Source organism: Eutrigla gurnardus, assembly GCF_963514095.1.
Source record: "Eutrigla gurnardus genome assembly, chromosome: 23".
Classification (NCBI taxonomy): domain Eukaryota; kingdom Metazoa; phylum Chordata; class Actinopteri; order Perciformes; family Triglidae; genus Eutrigla; species Eutrigla gurnardus.
In genome coordinates this window covers 6,828,596-6,848,351 of record NC_139934.1, presented here as the reverse complement: position 1 = coordinate 6,848,351, position 19,756 = coordinate 6,828,596, and the positions used below count along the sequence as shown (strand labels likewise).

At 45.3% G+C, this 19,756-nt stretch overlaps 1 protein-coding gene across 1 annotated transcript; it reads left to right on the top strand.

The window, feature by feature from the left end:
• The first annotated feature begins 332 nt into the window (after positions 1–332).
• LOC311008752 (transmembrane protein 151B) lies at positions 333–12,484 on the top strand. Its single transcript, XM_084002594.1, has 6 exons — positions 333–609; positions 7,216–7,557; positions 8,224–8,358; positions 8,561–8,700; positions 8,794–8,833; positions 9,068–12,484. The coding sequence occupies exons 1-6, from the start codon at positions 541–543 to the stop codon at positions 10,283–10,285; spliced, it is 1,944 nt and encodes a 647-aa protein (XP_083858720.1). The 5' UTR covers positions 333–540; the 3' UTR covers positions 10,286–12,484.
• Positions 12,485–19,756: the final 7,272 nt, after the last annotated feature.

Genomic DNA, 19,756 nt, shown 5'->3' with positions numbered 1-19,756 from the left:
GCGACCGAAGTTGTTTAACGGGGCAGTCATCGTCCTTTTCTCGATGCCTTGTTTGTTCACCAGCGTGCTTTTCCCCATTTGTGCGGTTGCCGCTGTTGAATTCAACCTCTCCCCCCCCCCCCCCTCCTGCGCTGTCGGTCACGCGCGAACACGTGCACACACACGCACGCTCGTAGCTGGGGCATCACGAGAGGCAGACGCATCGGGGAAACGGGCTCGCAGAGGGCGACGGGCTTCGGCGTCGGATGCTTAGTCAGATTCGGGCTCGACCGGGGAGGATGGAGCGGGTAGAGGAGAACCAGTGAGCGGGTCACCGTGGAGGAGGTACAGGGGGGGGGGGGTTGGCGTTATAAGTCCGGGGTAGATGATGCTTATTTGCCGCAGGCCCCGCCATCGTGAAATTGGATACAGACTTGCGGCGGATGGGGTGACCGAGCTCGGTGCTCCGCCGGGGAGGTCCCTGCCTTCGGACGTTACCGGGCTGGGAGCTGCCTGTGCCCGGTTCTAAGGAAGGGAAGGAGTGGCAAAGGAGAGGGGAAGATGCAGACGGAGGAGGAGACGGCCGCCGCACAAGAGCCCATTTTGGAGGAAGGGTCAGGACGAGAGCAGGTAAGGACATTTTTTTCTATGTTGTGTTTTTTTTTCTTTTTCTGCATGGTTGTTCGCGCGTGGAGTCCAGTTGGCGTGAACTTGCGCGTGCTTCTAGTGTGATGTCATTGCTGCTCGTTCCCAAAACAAACACTTCCAGCATCATGCATGTCACCTGACAACAATGCGAAGGGGGGCACGTTTTGTTCCCCCACCTCCGAGGTGTTTCATGCTTTGTGCAGGAGCAAGGACACGGGACGGGACCTTGGCTTTAAAAAAAAAAAAAAAAATGAATGGGGACGCGGCCAAACGGCGAGGGGGAGGGAACTCTAAATCCCTGTCCAGGAATGAAGCCACTGATGTGTCCCTCAACGCTGTTTGGTTTAGTCCCCTTTTTCACTATTGTAGAGTGTTCGTTTACCAGCTGACACCACTGGAAAACACTAGAGGATGACATCACAGTTTAACCACACACACACACACACACACACACACACACACACACACACACACACAAGCCAAAATAACACTGACACAATGTATTTACTGTGTATAATGGTAGGGTAATAACCAAGCATTCTGTATTATTTTATGATGATAACGTCCATACATCACTGTCCTCACCTCTACACCAGAAGTACACAGGGGATCTCCTTTCAAAGATCCCTGTTTACACGTGTAGCCTACGGTCAGACATCAGGTTTTCAGTACAACACCTTGCTTCCTCGCCACAGACACGCCTTTGGTATGTGACCTCTCCCTCTAAGCAATTCATCACCTCCTCTGCTGCTATATTACTACTACAAAATGTGCATAATGTCTAGGAAAACCTCGACTTTCTAATGAAAAAGCATATTGAACGCATGGAAAAACATGACGTAAAATACTTGTGGATGAATACGGATGTGGGCTTGATGCCGATAAACCCTTAGGAAGAGCAGGGTTGTGTATGCGGTCATAAGAAAGGGGTTATACTGGTAAGCCTGTGTTTATTCAGTTAGTTTGAGCAGAATGGTGTCGTCAGTACTCTAAATGTGAGTTTAAGGCTGCCAACAACTATTGTATTTATTGTGATTACGTCAGATTATTATTATTTAATGAATTGGTTATCTATGAAAATGTCTAAAAATGGTGAGAAACGTCCATCATGATTTTCCCTGAGCCACAAAAGGGCATTTAATTCTGGCAGCCATTCATTCTCCGTCGATTTGAATTGATTGACTAATAGTTTTGTCTCTAATGAGCTTAAGATATTTTGCCCAGATGAAAACCCCATTGTTTTTAAGAAACTCTTACCACTAAAAGGAGCTTTATATATTTATTTTCTGACTATTTATATTTAAATAACATATCAGACCTGCCGTTTAGAGAAACGTGTGCTAAAACTGACAGGATTAAGCATTTTGACACCGTTCATTTCGAAGACAAAGGACACCTTTCACATGATCCCTCCGCTGTCGTCTGTCTTCTTCATCCCAGCCTGCAGTGCAGACAGTGTAATGTAATGCAATGAGTTCAGTCATCTGTTCTCTGCCTCCCTTACTCTCTCCCATTCTGCCCTCTTGATCTCCTTCCTGTTTTAGATTCGCCTGTCATGGAGTACACTTTATCCTCTCTCTCTCTCTCTCTCTCTTTGTTTGACTCTGCCTCTCTCCACCATTTGCACACTCATGTCTCACTTAACTTTATTCACTCTCTCTCTCTCTCTCTCTCATGTACACTCGCTCAAGCGTTATCTCAAATGAAGTAGAGCCACTCGATTAATATTCAAATAGCATTTTGGAGTAATACTTACCTGGATCCTCGTGTTTTCCATTAGCAAAGAGGCTCCTGATCCTGTATTCTTTGCACGTTTCTTCCACAAATGACACAAACTCTGCTACCAATGCAAACGGGAAGGAAAATCTCATCTAATGTGTGTGGAGAGAGACATAATGAAAGTTTAGGAGAAGGAGGAAGTAAATCCAACCATTCTGTAAATCCAACCATTCTGTATACGATTAGAAGAAAATGCAATATGACAAGTGTGATAAAATCCAGCCACACAATTACCCAGAAGTCCTTAAAATGTGGTTTCATTGGCAGAAAAGATATTGTGATTGGGAAATCAGAGCACATTGACCTGGATGGATATGAAATGTAGTAAAAAAAATAATAATAAGAGTATATAAAACGGCCTGCCGTCATGAAGCAGCAACAATCTGTAGGACAACCATTAGACCTGGCTTTAAGTGCTCCATGCGATAAATAAGAAATCAACTGGGAAACAGGAGAGAGAGTGATAGGAGACGTGGAACGTTACGGGACAGCGGATGTGTTGTGTAAACCATTAGTCTCCTCAAATGATATTCAAGGCTAAACACAGAAACTAACACTCACCAGGTCTGTGTGTCGTTAATCCCCGCTGACTCTTAATACACCGAGCGATCGTTGAATAAGTAATTCCAAGTAGACGTGTCACTCCGCTTTACAGGTGTTGTGCATTCATTATTGATTGTGTTTAATTCAATTAAATTGCCACCTGCTTCGCTTAAAGGCGAGATGAAATGTAAAAAGCCTAAAATAGCCTGTGTGCCTATTTTACAATATGCAGGATAATTGACAGCACAAATTGTGTTTTTACCAAAATAAAATAATATGTTTTTTTATTTGTTACGTAAGCTAGTACCAACCAATAATGGCACAACATCCATCCGTCCATCAGTTGCTAAGCCCGCCCACTTTCTAGCGGTCCAACCAGATGCAACAGATATTCATAAAGATGCTAAAGACGTCCGATTCACTGGGACTTTATGGAAGCAGATGAAAAATGAATAAACTAACCTTAATATAACATCTCTTTTCTAGCCCTAAATATGCTATAAAACCAGTTTTACCCTTGAGAAACGTTCTAAGTCTACAGCAGATTTATGGACATGTCCTTAAAGTCCCGAAAAAAGTAATTTACTTCCTTACTGTGGCATATTCTGTAGTGAAACTAAATATTTGTGTGGTCTAGAGGAGGATTTAAATCAAATCCTTTGCATATGATTGGGCCTCTATAAAGACTGTAGAATAGCAGATTTTTATACTAGGAGTAGGTGTTTTTTTTTGCTACTTTATTCCACTTTATTTATAATTATGCAAATTATTAAGCTGACTGCTGCTTTCAATTATATTTGATTTAAGTGACCCACACCTGACCTGCTGATTATCAGTCTAAAACACATAATTTGTAATAGAGGGGTAACATTTTCAGCACAGTGAGCTCATAACGACACATTTTATTTCCGAACACATGGAGTGACATCAACGTATTTGTTGTTGCGGCGCAGGTAATCGAGCCTGACTTCTTAAATTACTCTCCGGTCGTGTTGAAACGACACGTATTATTATTTTTTTTTTTTTGCAGCGGTGACTTGCAGGCACCGACAGCACATTTTCCTGCTCTCACTTCATTTGCCACCCACATGCCAGGGCTGCTAATTATAGCTCCACCAGTCACACCTAACCAGCCCAATCAGTGTGAAGAGACACACTGAGGGAGAGAGCAACACACGTTTTCTACTTAGCCTTTATACATAATGTCATTCTCAGTTTTTTATAAGTAGTACTAAGACGTTTGTGCACACATACACACACACAGTAACTAATTATGTGTCAGAGCTGCACAGTTAAAGCACCATATTGCCGCAAATGCAGATTATATGACAATGAATTCGGAGACTGGCCGAAGCAAATCCTATTAATGACAAAGCCCTGTCGATTGCAATTCCAGCAGAGGCAGGAAGTATCCCGCAGCATCATCAGAACGCTCTGATATGCTTCTCTGAAAACAAAGGTATGTGTGATACATATCCAAATTAAAAAAAAACTGATTGAGGATCCACGCCAGCAATCTGGGCTCTCCTTCAGTCGGCTTTTCTCCACTGACTCTCGACGCTGTGGAAGATGCAGCGTATCGGGACAGGCTGTCAAATCTTGTCAGTTAATCCTTAATGCAGGCACTGAATTTAAGTTATTACTTAATGAAGTATTTGCAGTGTAAGCACCGCCCCTGTATCCACCCAAGGTGGTCCAAACTTCAAGTATAACCCAAATGAAAGGCGACACCCTTCAGACGAGGCGGTATAGATTTCTGTTCAGAATGATTTCAAGGAGAGCAAGCTTTGCCTTTTGATCGGTTACAGTCCGACACAGGAGCCGAGGCCCGGCCGAGAAAAGAGGATCATGACACGACCAAAAAAAAAGCTGCAGGGTTTTGCACCAGGCGTTGTTTACTGACCCATACCTGGACTATATCATGACCAGCAAATGTGGTTTCTTTTTTAGTAGAGTTGAGCCTTTTTGTTATTTCCGAGTTGCTTCTGCTCAATAATAGAGATTTCTCAAACAGACATTTGATTATGCTGCGTGCGTGCGTTGTTATTGGATGTGGACCTTCTATTAGCTCCAATGCAATAACCAAAATGGCCCCTCTGGTCTCTCTCTCTGTCTTCCAGCAAAGTCCCATTACTGTCAGCTGCCAGCATCACTTAGAGGTGATGGACAGCGAGCTGATATTTCCTGGGATGCTGTATTTTCGTGTGGTATTTCTGCAGCATGTCCCGGCTCCGTCTCTCAGTGATGGAGCGTTTCAGCAGGTCACGACTTTACCTGCGGAGAGAGAGAGATGCTCCTGTTGACAAATAGTGATTGGCACAAGTGCATGCAGGGATAGTTTGGCTGATTTTTCCCCTCACTGAGCACCCACCAGCAGGAGGGACTTGATGAGAATGTCAGCCAGGACTTACGCAGGCTCTTGCTAGAGTATTCTCTCCTTTTGACAACATTTATTTGCACGAGGTAAGAGGAAAAAAGACAGGAGAGAATTGGAGCCAGCGAGGCAAAATGAGAGTGACGGGGGAGTGGAGGGCAGGAGAGGAACGAGGACGATGGATTTTGGCAGTGAAGTTCCCTGGAGAAAGGTGCACTCTGTCAGTGCTGCCTTCTCTTTAGTCTCTCTCTCGTTTTGCTTCCTTTTCATACTTGAATTCATGAAAAGTTCATGACTGTTTCCCTCCCTCTCTCTCTCTTGCTTTCTTCCTCTCTCTCTCTCTCCACTACACTTTTAGCCCAATCAATCCACTTAGAGACAGACATTCGGAGGAGGATGTAACGGAGGAGACGCGGAGGGGAGGAGAGACTGAGGTTGGGATCGGAGAGTAAACGCTTAGGAGGCGGGAGGGGAGGATTCGGGGAAGGGGAATGAAGATTATGTAAGAAAAGGAGGGAGGAACGTGCAGAGAAACAGAAAAAAAGCATACATTTGGGATGTTGTGTTGCAGAGAGATGAGTGGTCGATGTGCCCTTCACGCTGCCTTTCACTACCTGCCCTTGACGTACAGTAGTACAATAATGAAACGCTGCGCGTGTGTCGCAGCAAGCCAAATATGCTAGTGGATAGCAGATTGTGGCTGCATTGAAGGAGTGAGAGAATAAAAAAAAAAGGGGAGGTGGGGTGTGCTGACAGGACAGCAGACTTGGCTGAGAGGAGGAAGAGGAGGAGGAGGAGAGGACACTGGTGTCATCCCATCTTTATTTTTTTGTCATCTGCTTTGTTGCTCTTACCTTGTCGCAGTCAGGCCGAGGGTGTACCGCTATGACATGTGTTCCCTCCTCTCTCTTTATGTGTGTGATATATGACACACATTACATTCTTCCCTCCCTCCCTCCCTCATTCACACACATTGAAGCCTCGGCGTTACGCTGGCGATGTTGGACCGGAGTCAGTTAGAACAGTCTAGAAGTATCGTTCTCATCTAAATTATTCACATACTCTCCGCTGGCTGGCATTACAATGCTGAGAGCGTGCATGATGGCGTGTGCGTGGTTAGGGAGAGAGAGAGAGTCGCATTAGACCATCTATGTCTGTGTATCTAATGCATATGTGCATGTTTGAGTGCACTGTAATATGATGTCTTCACAGTGCAAGTGAGGCTGTGCACTTAGAGAGAGGCAGTGTGTGTGTGTGTGTGTGTCTAATACGCAGCACTTATGATGGGTTAGGGTTAGTTTAATGCACTCCTTTTGTTCAAGACCTCAGCTTACACTCTCCCAAGTACAATCACTGTGTTTTTTGTGTGTCCCCTCCGTTGCATTCCAGCGTATCGCCACCGTCCCTGCAATCATTGTCACCTGTCAGACATTATTCATTATTAACGCCGTGAAGAGCGCTGTATTATTTATTCTGATCTTGACTTTTCAACACGAGAGCGTGAAAAAATGGGCAAATCTAGTGGCACGGCTGGTTTCACCACATCCGGGGCTGATTTCAGTGATTCAGCAGTTTTGCCGTAGACGAGGCACATGCATGGATTTTGAAATTTAATCCTGTGGGAGGGAATAAGGGGAATGGAAGTAAGAGAAGGGATGCATATTTCATGATTCATCAGAATAAGATCATTTATATCATATATAATATGGAATTTATAATAGATTATTAGTGTTTTCTCGCCAAATGCAGCTATTTTCATGGAAGACATTTCACTAAAAAATGAACGTCAGTGCAAAAATTTTTTTTTTAATATTTAATAGTTGCATATTTATCAATGACCTGTGTGCAGTCAGCATCTTTACATCCATCCTCTCTCCTCCCTCCGTCTCCAGCAGCGGCCACTACAGCAGTCTCTGGCCTCCTCCCTGTGTCGGGAGTCCCATTGGAAGTGCCTCCTCCTGACCCTCCTCATGTACGGCTGCTTCGCCACGCTCGCCTGGTGCGCTCTGTGTCGCGTGCCCGTCCTCGGCTCCTCCTCCTCCGTACCGCTCGGCGCCGAAGACGACGCCACCTCCGCCGCTTACTACAATGACATCCTGCACCTGGAGAGTCCGTGCTCCAGCGGCTACGTCTACATCCCCTTGGCCTTCCTGGCCATGCTGTACGTGGTGTACCTGGTGGAGTGCTGGCACTGCTTCTCCAAGACGGCCATGTTGGCTCACGCTGAATTCCAGGTCTGTGTGGAAACGCATCGAGCATCTAATATCTGGAAGAAATGCCAAAACCCTAAGAGCTAAACAGAAGAATATGTTTACAAATTGTTACGTAAAGAGGTTGAATAAATAAAATGACAGACATTTGCTGTTCGGGGAGATTTCCTGCAGTTTAATCAGACATTTCAATGAAGAGAGAGGACTTTTATACTCTGTTTCCTACTTTCCTGAAATAACACTGGCCCGGTCGTATGGAAATGAGCTGACCCTGGGGCATCAGTCTATCCGTTGTCTATTCTAGTCGGCTCGCTCTGTTATCAGGAATTCCAGGAGTGCATTGTCCCAAAAGCACAATGGTTACTCTTCATGTGCCACTGCCAAAAACAAAATATTTTTTTTTACATTAGCCCAAACTATGAGGGGCACATATCCAATTAAAAAAAAACAGCATAAACAAACCTTGGCAGGGCCTGACTTGCACCAGTTTTGCACAGATTTAAATGTGTTGCATGCAAACAAAAGGAACTGTCCTGCTTGTACCATAACCAACTCACAAGGCAATATTACATGTTAATATTTTGGAAATCTCTACAAAAATGGCAACAGAATACATGTGTTTCAAATAATCTGCAGAAACACAAACGTGACATTGATTAAATGATTTCCTTCCTTCATTCTTTGCCACAGGAAGTGTACGAGCGCGTGCAGAGACTTCAGCAGGCCACGCCCTGCATCTGGTGGAAGGCCATCAGCTATCACTATGTGAGGAGGACCAGGCAGGTGACCAGATACCGCAACGGAGATGCGTATACGACCACACAGGTGAGGGGTAACATACACACCCACACTTCCTTTTTATATTCTTCATGGCTTCACTGGAAGCTTCTGTGTCTTTTATAATGATGGCTAAACGTGATGTTGCAATGTTGCAACTTACAGGGTTCATTTCTCCTTGTGAAATATCACAGCCGGAGTCTTAAAATGTTAAAATATATATCGAATATTTGCTCTCCTCCCTCCACAGGTCTACCACGAGCGAGTGAACACTCATGCCTCCAGTTCAGAGTTCGACTACGGCCGCTACGGCGTCAAAGACGTGTCAAAGGAGCTTCTGGACATGCAGCTGCATCCCGCTGTCCGCCTCCGATTCACCAAGTGTTTCAGGTTAGACACCAACCGCCACTGACCACATGGCGTGGAAGATTATTAATTTGGGAGGGGTAAGCAGGTTATTAACAATTCATTTCTGCTCTTTAGCTTCTCAAGTGCACGTGCTGAAGCTGCCTACCTCACCCAGGTAAGATAGCACTGATTTCTTTGTGTGTTCTCTGTTTGATAACTGGATTCTGCTGTAGCTGACTGGCTAATTAAAAACCATGAGTGTGTTGAAAACGCTTAAAGAACTTTAAACTGCTTATGAAACAGCCTCGGTTTAATATTGATGCCTCTATATGACCTACATAAGTGAATGTGGTTAATGCCATCTTTTCAGCTCTAATCCTTCCATATTCTTTTTTTCTGCCATTCGAAGCGAGCGCGCTTCTTCGGGGAGAACGAGGGGCTTGACGACTACATGGAGGCCAGGGAGGGGATGCACCTGAAGAACGTGGACTTCCGTGAGCACATCCTGGCCTTTCCGGACCCGGCCCACCAGCCCTGGTTTTCAAGGCACCGCGTGTTCTGGCTGGCCTCCGCGTTCCTCCTGTCGTGGCCGCTGCGGGTGGTGTCAGAGTACCGCACGGCGTACGTCCACTACCACGTGGAGAAGCTGTTCGGGGAGGACGAAGACGGCGGCGGCGGAGGAGGTGGGAACGGAGGAGGGCCAGGTGGAGGAGGGAGAGGGGAAGGGGGGGAAGGAGGGACTGAGAACGGAGTCCACCCTGGTCTAAATGGGACGAGTTACAGAGCCATCTCTCGGGTCAACACGGTGGACATGACAGAATTGGAGTGGCACATTCGCTGTAACCAACAGATGGTCCCAAGCTACTCCGAAGCCCTCCTCATGGACTTGGACATCAGCGGGGGGACAAACCCCACCGCCTCCACACCTATCTCTGGGGCTACAAGCTCCACCCCCAGTCAGGGGACCAACCCACCTCCTCTAGCTCTGCCTGTTGTCTTCAACTCGGCTTACCTCCTCCAGAGCTGCCCCCGATGCCGGAGGACCACTTCCAGTTCCAGTCTTCCGTCCAGGCTCAGGGCCCCCATGGGAACCACAGCCCTCCTGAACGCCACGGTGGCGGGCATCAGGGCAGCGGGACAGGGAGGCAGCAGCATAGGAGGGAGGCTGGTGCTCAGTCGGAGTGGATTCTCTCTGGGGAGACTCGGAGGAGGACGCCAGAACAGCCTGTTTCATTCAAGAAGCATGGGAGGAGGGCTGGGAGGGAGCAGGGAGGATGGAGGAGGAGGGGGTGGTGGTGGTGGTGGGGGAGGAGGGGGAGGAGGATTTCTTGGTTTAGGTTCAAGACAGGACAATGAGGAGACCAGAGGAGTGCTAGAAGGAGAAGGGAATGACGATGAGGAAGAGGGGCAGGAGGAAGAGGAGGAGGTGAGGAGAAGGGACCAGGGAAGAGGAGGCAGAGAGAGGGATGAAGAAGCAGAGCAAGACGCGGGAGGGGGTGGCGAGGTGAGGGAGAGGGAGGGCGAGGGTGGAGGGAGGGAACGTCCTCCGTCCTACCAGGACGCGTTCTTCTTTCCCGTCCTCATTATACACGGAGAGGAGAGCTGCCACGCCGGAGACGACATGTGACCACCCGGAAAAACAAACACACAAAGAGAGATGGAAGGGAGATGAAAGAACCGAACACGGGGGGGAAAGAGAGCGGATCAGAGAAGACGTGGATGGTGGGAATGAAGGATGAGTGAAATGAGAGCAGGATGAGGAAGAAGAAAGGATTCAGTCAGAACAAAGCGTCTGTGTGACAGAATTACTGAGCAAAGAAGGAATATGGGCAGCGTCGGGGATGGACAGACTATCATAGTCGAAAGGGAAAAGAGGTGTCGGAGGGGAGGAGTGTGAGTCAGGCAACACACCTGGGTCAGAGGTCAAGAAAACCCTTCAGATTGAAGACTTTGAGAGAGAGAGAGGGAGGCCAATCGGACACTTAGGAGGAACAGAAAGACTGAAAACACGGGAATGTCTATTTCCAGATATATCTATGCAAGAAGGAGTGGGAGGAGTAACGAGTCTAAAGATAGAAGATTGCAGAGCAGTGGAGTGACTGAGCGGAGTGGTAGTTTTTTTGCAAAAAAAATAAGGGTGTTTTGAATGCTTGAAGCTTTGGTTTTGCTTAAAATCAAAATATATAGAGAGAAGAAACAGACTACAACGTAGAGAGGGAGAGAAATAAAAAAGACTGTCAGGGATGAGAGTAGGAAATCCACCAGTATAACAGTAGACAAAGAGGTGAAGTAGACCAGATTACCCCAAATCATCCATGTGGATTCAAAAATTAACAAAAAGATCGACTCAAGAGGAGGAGAAATAAAATAACGTATCACAGAGGAACACCCTCTGAGCAGCGATCCCGACCTTCAGCAGAATCAGGGAATGGAATAACGTTCACGTACTTCCTGGAGTAACTTTTTAACGATGAGGTCTTTTACTACACAACTTCTCACAGCGTCTGGCCAGCAAACCTTACCGGTATAATAAAAGAGGGGGGATCATTGATTTCCTCCCTCCTCTCCATGCTGTCTCACTTCACCGTCAGCTTCCGCACCACTCTCCGTCCATTACCAACATGGAGCCGATAGAAAAACAAGAGCTCTCCTCCCCCCCTCTTTTTCCTCACCTCTTCCGTTCTTCCTCACCTCTCTGCACTGAAAGTTACAACTTCAGAGGTGTTGTGAGCAAAACCTTTTTGATTTTTCAATTAGCACGTGTTTTAATTGCGAGGGAGTTTCATCAACGTCTCTCCCTTTCCTCTTTTCTTTAAAGTGGCGGTGACGTGATACACCTCTCTCCGCTCTCCAGATCAGATTTCATCTCGGCTTGCCCCACATATCTCATCTCCTCTAGGCGGGCGTTTTCCTCCTCCCTGGATCACATTTTTATGAACCAGATATTTCCCTCTTGTATGTTTTTTTTCTTTTAATGACCTCTCGCTATGTCTGCGTATCGAATGAACAAATAACGTGTGCACTTTGATCAGTGAATTTCCCCCAACGCGGAGCGAAAAGACGCAGACAAAATTGGCTTTTTAAAGATACTGAAAGGTTGCCGACACACGGAGTGATTTATTCACTCCAGTAAAAGCTCATTTCCACCAGTTATGCCTGTGTAGTTAGTTTTTAAAGACATGTACCCAAAGATAGGCTTGCAATAACCAGTAAACCTTCCTCCAATATCAATATACTCTATATCACAATACTGTGCGTGTTTTGGCATGAAAAATCACCACTTAATCTCATTTATGTCCATAATATGTGACTGCATGGGAAGGACGCTAGGCTTAACATCAGAAATCAGACTTTTTGATTGCTTGGCAATAAAAAAAACCCAACAACATGATCACAATGATCAATAAAGGCCCAGCCCCGTGATAGAAGCCTGCCTCCTCCTCCTCCTCTTGAAGGATCACCTGCAAAAAGCCCAGTAGCGTGCTCTCTGAACCATCGCCTCACTAGAAAACAGTGTAGAAATCAGCTGGCATAGAGATGCATGTGACTTAAATAACGGCTATCGTGCAGGAGCTGCTAATAGCTACGTCGCAAATACTCTAGCCAATTGCGAATAAGCAGTGATCCACGATCAGACCCACGTAGACGAGGGCAGATGAACTCTCCGTCCTACTTTTCTGAGTTGGTGTGTGTGTTTTTTTTAGGAAGTTCAGTCCAGGGAGAGATAAATTGGCACAGACAACGGCAACCACCAGTGCATATATTTTACAAAGCACACTTAGCCTGCTACAGTAGCAAGAAGCAGTTAGCGTAGTTAGCCGGACATTTCTTAGTGACCTTCAGGGGTCGATTCGGAAAAAGGGTCTCCCTCGCTCTCCGTCTGCCCACTTCGGACCCGAAACTGAGAAGCACACGTTTTAAAGAGGTTCCCCCTGAAAATAGAGCAAAAAAAAACAGGGAACGTTCTTTCAGTGAAACCTTCCGGATAAAATGGAGAGCTGACCTGGTTTGGTGTACACACACACACACACACACACACTGGCACACAATCACACATTCTGGCTCTCTTCGGTAGCTTTGTGGGACACGGAGCCGAAGTGGGCGAAAAAGGAGCCGAGCGGAGCGATTCGTGGGAAGGAAAACCGACAGAAAATAAACTGGGACGAGCGGAGAAACCCCGTGAAAAGTGACTTGAAGCCGCTGAAAGGAAGACAACGTGAGATTAAAAGACAATTATTTTTACAGCTATATATCCTTATCTCAAGACTTGTGGATCAAATTGTCTCCATTAATGTCCCTTAACAAAAAGAAGCACTAGAAAAAAAAAAAAAAGCACTGACAACACTTCTGTGTTTATTCGATTGTGTTGCTTCTTTTATTTTATTTTTTAATTCACATTACGTGTCTCATTTAACCACTGCAGTTTGAAATCACGTGTCGTGTGCTTTAACATTTCTATCTAAATAATTCCGTCTGTAATTTGCTACTTTTATATCATCTGCATACTTGAGTAGACATTATTTACTAAACTCCAAATACCTTTGTAAGCTTCAGATTTATTTATTTATTAATTTCTTTTCTTTTTTGTAAAAACAAGACGATGCTCTCGGCGACGTCTTAATCGCGTCGGGGACCCGGCTCCACTCGCTTGCAAGTCTGTTTATGTTCAACAGGAAAAGTGTATTTAACTTCATGTGTGTCGTGATTGTATATTTATACTGTGTTTTATTATCTCGGAGTGTGTCAAAAGTGTGTCCTCAGCCGCTTCCAGGTGTGCCAAGAGAACTTTGTGCCCATGATGTCTTACACAAAAAAACGCACTCACGCGCTCTTGCATGTTTAGTCACAGCAGTGAAGCAGCCATTATAACCGCTTCTTTTAGTCTAGACATGAATACCTGTAGCCCCACACATGCAGAGTCACACACACACACACACACACACACACACACACACACACACACACACGTGCACTCTGAGAGCATGGTTTCCTGCTGCGTTGCCTTCGTGTCCGACGTTGCCAACTCTTTCGCTCAGGATTTTTTTAGTTTATGCTGCATTCCTGTTGTCAACACAAGCTGTCTTTCACACGTTAACTTCCATCACGCCAAAGCAACAACAACAGAATTCAGATTACACACACGCACATAGAGAATAGCAGCTGGTGCAACAGTGTGATCAGTGCTGGAGGAACATATTATATATAACATAAGGGTGGGTTTGCACGGGAGCAAAAACAAACAATAAATGTGGGGGAAACACACGAATGCAGCTCCTGTAAATCCACCCAGAATGTGTCTTTTACATTGTGTTACGTTTGGCTAAAACCTTGCCGGCTGGGGTTTTTTCCCTCCCCACTAGGTGGCAGCAAAGCCTTATATATTGTGACTGCACAAGGGTGCGTGGTGGTGTACCTAGAGGGGGGAAAAAGGCCGCTGATGACATCACCGACGGAGGTGTGACAAAAAAGGTTTCGTCCGATGTGATTGTGCATTTATCTTCACCGATCAATATCATTTGTCCCTTTACCCTGTGACTGAATGTGTTGCAAAGCAATATTGCCCATATCCCTGCTTCGTGGCCGGACTTGTTAGATGTCGCTTAGCAGCTTTTCTGAACTTATAACCACGAGCAACAGGGGCGGAGCTTCGGTCATTCAAATGACAGCACTGTTACATAAATTTTGTGACTGAGCCTCCACTCCTCACTGCATAACTCATTATCTTGGCCCTATATGACCCCCAAACGACCAATAAAAGGATTGAGACGAAGGTGGTTTGGATTGTGATCGACGTTTTCCATTTTGAAGAAGAAAAACAAGTAAAATACACAGTTTGTTTTCATGTGAGCGCACACCTCTGCTCTTGTTTCCCACCGTTTTTATTTAAAAATCATCGTCACCTATCTTATACAACGCAATTATGACCGATGTATTGTTGTCAATACTGTTACTGTTTCTCTTGTGGTCACGGGACGAGTCGAGTAAGTCATTCTGAGTTTGTCAAACACTGTAAAAAAAAAACATGTGTAGAGTTAGTTTGACTTCACATGAATTCCAGCTGCATTTTTATTTTATTTATTTTTTATTTTTTTCAGTCTAATGTGGATACTACGAACTATCGGGTAACAAATAGAAACCTGTGATCCATTGACACAATTCAGGGAATAATTTTGACCTCTGACCTCAAGACACTTTTAATGTGAATTTGTGTGCGTTGACGAGAATCCCTCAGAAAAAAAAACAGCAGCCAAGACGCCTGTCCCGTCTGCTGCTCTCATGATAAAGACGGGTGATGAGCGCCGTGTCGTAGCTGTACTGAGCCTCGTATCCGCGTGATACGCGCCGCCCTTTTGTTTTTGCACTGGAACGACAAAACCGCTCTGTTTGCACATCTTTGATGCAACACGACGGCTGTATGTAAAGAAAATAAACACACCAAAGCCGATATCTGATCGATTTTAAGGCAATACAGGCTAATTTAACGATGCGGGTCAGATTACGATGCAGTAACTAATCGAGTAGCGCCTCGCTTTAAATATGTGCTGTCACCTGATTGTTGAGTATCACCATTGGACAGTAAAGCCATAAAAAAATGTTAAAAACATCACGTGACGCTCTTTTGTTTCTTTTTGCTTTTCCCGCTCTACATTTAAATGCCGCTGGATTACCTGTGAGCTGTCAAACGAATGAACCGTCACCACGATGTAGTTGTCATGTACGTTCTGGCCTCCGTGGACCTCGGGTCATAACTCACTGGCGCGTGAAAGCCGAGCGACACGGCCCTCCAGTATTTAAGCAAAATTAACTGATAACTGAGATTGTTAACACCACGCCAGATTACGAGCAGTTGGCCTGCGTGAGATAATGTAATTATTTCATTTGCGTGGATGAAGGTAATGGAGCTGGTGGCAATAATTCTTAACTGATGCGGTCCTGGCAATGATGACGATTAATTATCATGGAAGATGCAAATAAAGTCAATCTGCTTGGTTTACCAGGGTTTTGGTCTTGTGGGATTTTTAAGCCGGTGATGGTTTTTACACTTTTCCAAAGATGTTATTGCTCATAAATCTATTGTCTTCTTTATCCGACTGCTCTATCGCTTCACAATATGTTGGTTTGTGATATATTTGCTGCCTGCTGGGGGAGTTTATGTTTCGCTAGACACTGCAGTTCTGTTGTGTATGTTCATGTTGACAGAAACATTGTAGATTTAAAGATGTTTTATAGAGATTTGGCCTAATAGAGGTGTCCTCTGCCTATTTAACACATGTACTTGTACACAATAACGACAGTTTTTCTCTCTTTTTTTTTTTTTTTAATGACCCAAGTGACGTCAAACTAAAGGCAAACTTATTTAATAATTATATTTCTGTGCATACAAAATATCAAAGGGAAATTGGTAAGTGATAAGGACTAGGAGATAAAAGAAAATCATTCAATAAATCAGTTCACTCGGTAGTGTTAATGTAGTTTAATAACTTACCTCCAAAAATTTAAATTATTTTAAAGACCACACTACAGAGATGCATCATGGGAAGTCCAGGATTTGTTTTGCCCCCTTTCTCATCCTCACAGTCGTGCACGCCAGCAGCCGAGGAGGGGGGGGAGGACTTCAAAAAGCTGCATGTAAAGTACCTGTTTACCCCGAGCTCTTGTTGTCATGCATTTGTCTGCAAAGCACTTTCCCACAAAAGCGCACGTCAACTCTGTAATGTGGAGTCAGGACTCGGGAGGTAGAACGTTTTGACTAGATTTCACTGGTCCCAGGGGGACGTCTCTCTCTGACAGAAGTAATCAAACAATCAAAGCCACTCCTCCTCCTCCTCCTCCTCCTCCTCCTCGTGTTTACTGAAGTCAGGAGTCGAGCCCCACAGCGATACAGGGGGGAGGGGGGAGGAAAATTTGCAAGTAGTTGACTGAATTTTGTGTTGTGGTTCAACCGAATGTCAAATTAATACCAAATATCAGATAAATTAGGATTCAAAGCAAATACTTATACATCTTAATATCTACAGGAGTAATGTTATACTATAAAGCCTTTGATTATGTGATTAAATATGTCCTGCTGCAGGTATATCCTCATTGGACCAGCAGCCTGAATGAGTCTCATATTCCGTGGCATTCATGTTGTACTTTTTCTGAATGCATCATCCCGATCCAGTTCACTTCAGCTGGAGAGAGCGGCCCCTCAGTCTAGACGGTCACTCTCCTGTTCACTGTAATAGCCGTTATGTATCAAGCTTTTCATTGTGACATTCAGACAAATAGATACAAAGCCAACCATGTCTTGGAAGGTTCCTGCAGCAGTGATATTCAGCAACAGAATAACTTTTAAAATAAGTATGCAGCTTCTTTTTTGGTCAGAACATTCCTGCAGCTATAGTCTCCCTGCATGATTAGAACAGAGGCAGATCTCTCCTCCTGCCATCCAACATGGCAGCAGCAGAAACAGTCTCCACTCTTACTCCAGCTGTGTTGGCACTGATATCGCAGTCTGTTTTCTGCAGTCTTTCCCTCCCTTTCACGGCGATCAGCTGCCGCCGTGGACGGTCTTCCTGATGCTTCATGTTCCTCCACAGATCCGGCTTTTCGCTGAGCTCCTGGCTTCACCCGCGGCCAGTTTGCCCAGCTTCTTCTTCTTCTGCTGCTGGACTGGGAGAAACAGTATGGGGGAGACACGTGACAAAACCAGCTTACTGTTCTGGAGGAGGGGTGGAAACACTGTACTTGTGAAGAAAAGAACCATTTTCAGACACAATATATTGATTTATTTGCTGGAATTTGCCTGTTTTCAGCAGCCTCCTAAAAGATCTTGAATTAAATGTTCATTATCTATAAGTATTTAAAGGTTTAGTGTGAAGGATTTGGAGGCCAGCTCCATGAAGAGGACCTGCTTCGTCTGTAGCTCATCCTCCAAAGTGTATAATATTATATTATGCACTCAAGGAAGCATACTTTTTAATATTATCTTCCGCTGCAATAGATCCCCCCTCTGATGCTACACACACTTCCTTTAAATTAGTTTCTAGTTTTCATAAGACTTTGCATGGCTTTTGTTTTTACCAACTCCTTTTGACCACTTGGTGGTGCCGTAGTTCCACAGCTTTAAATGAAGAAAAAAGCCCTTATACTTAGTTTTAATCCAACCTGAGACAAAAACAATGAGTTCCACATCAAGGCTACAGCTCTCGATTTCTCCGAAACACCCAAAAGACAAAACGGATTAGCAGACAGTGGGAAAAGTTGATTTGGATTATAATTGGTGAAGATTAAGCCCCGTTTTACAGACCCGGATCCATAACAGGACTAAAATGGGAGAAGGATGTGTGTCAAAATCTCAAAGTATCCTGTGAGAATAATGTAATTTCTAGAAGTTGGCAGGGGGGGGATCAGGATATACGTCTGAAACGTATAGCTCGGAGCCTGAGAGGACTATGAATGTGAAATTGAATTAATTGCGTTGAATGTCCCGGTGGTGAATGTTAAGCAGAGCATTGAGAGGGAATGTTCTTTAGTCTCCATCGGGGGGGGGGGGGGGGGGGGGGGGCTTTCAGCTTAGTAATTGACACAAATGGCTCCTGAGTTTAATGCCGTGTTGAAGATACAGTCAAAGTGATCCTCAGACAACGTCCCCCCGCTTTGTTGTGGGGATTAATTTTCACTCTGAAGTTTCATCACAACATGCTTTTCGAAGCAGCGAGTGGAATTAGTCTGGAGTCATAGATCTGCAGTCGATGCTGGAGACCGGGAGCGAAACGAGGCAATGGAGAGGAAAAGAAAGGGGTTGGGTGGAGAATTGTACTTTTAGCTTCACTCACAGAGAGAGAGAGAGAGAGAGAGAGAGAGAGAGACTGGCAGTGGCAGCAACCTGCTGTGGAGTCTCTTGCCGAGTGGGGCTGGAGTCAGTGGAGCGAGGGATGAAGGTGGAAGGATGGAGGGAAGGTCTGAGCTGTGAGGAACACATAAACCAGGAATACGTAACAAATCTGAAGAGTAACTCTGGACGTGTTGTCTGTTTGCTCTCCTTTCCTTTTTTTAATTTATTTTCCTCCCTCATTAAAAATGAATGATATGCTTTCTCTTCATGGCATAGAAGTTTACATTTATTGTCATCATCGAGCTCGGGTAGTCGTACCCCCCCACCCCCACCTCTCCTCTCTTTCTAATTATAGCCATAATGTGTTATGAGTATGCGGTCTGTGTCGCTCCCAGCTCCACACTCCCCCCTCCCTCACCCATTTCTCCCCCCTCCTGCTGCTGCATTTCTCCATCCTTTCGCCTTTTTCTATACGTGCTGGTGTCATCTCACCCCCTTTCCCTTCCTCTTCTCTCCCGTTTCCGTATGTAGCATGAACACGCTGTGAACATATGTCTTCCTCCCCTGCCATCTTATACCTCTTTGACACTTTCATCCCGATTCTTCCTCTCCTCTCCTGCTCGAGTATCGGTCCTCGACTCCCCACTGAAACCGCCATCCCTCGCTCTTTCTCCTTCTGTTGTTCAGTCTCTCTCTCTCACACTCACACACTTCCCCTGCATTTCTTTTGAGGTTTTTCTGCAGGAGGGTGTACTATGCAGGCTGCCTTTCTCTCCCTCTTTCTTGCCGCCTCTCTTTCTCTTCGGAAGCCTTTCTCATTATGTTCCTGCATGTGTTGTATTTGTGTCCATCCGTGTATCTGCTGATGTTCTGTTTTTGGAAGTGTGTCTGCACCTGCATGTGTGTGTGTGTGTACACATTTACCTCGCTAAACATACCTGCATGGTTTTGTGCTTCCAAAATGTTAAGGTCACAGCACCACTCAACACTATACACACACACACACACGCACACACACACGGAGATGAAAGTGTAGATTCTCTGTTACCTTGTGAACCTCATTACTTGCACCCAGATAGGATATGAAAGAACAGAGCAGACCCAGAACAACGGGAAGGGAAAGGCTTGGATGTCTTCAGAGCTGCAGCCCGCCTGTCAACGACTTTTGTTCACAACGCGTTTTGTGCTCGCAGGGTAAACCGAGAGTATAATTTTTTTTAAACGTTAGAGGATATTTATGAGAACATGCCATCATCTCCTGGCATTTTGGAGATGAGG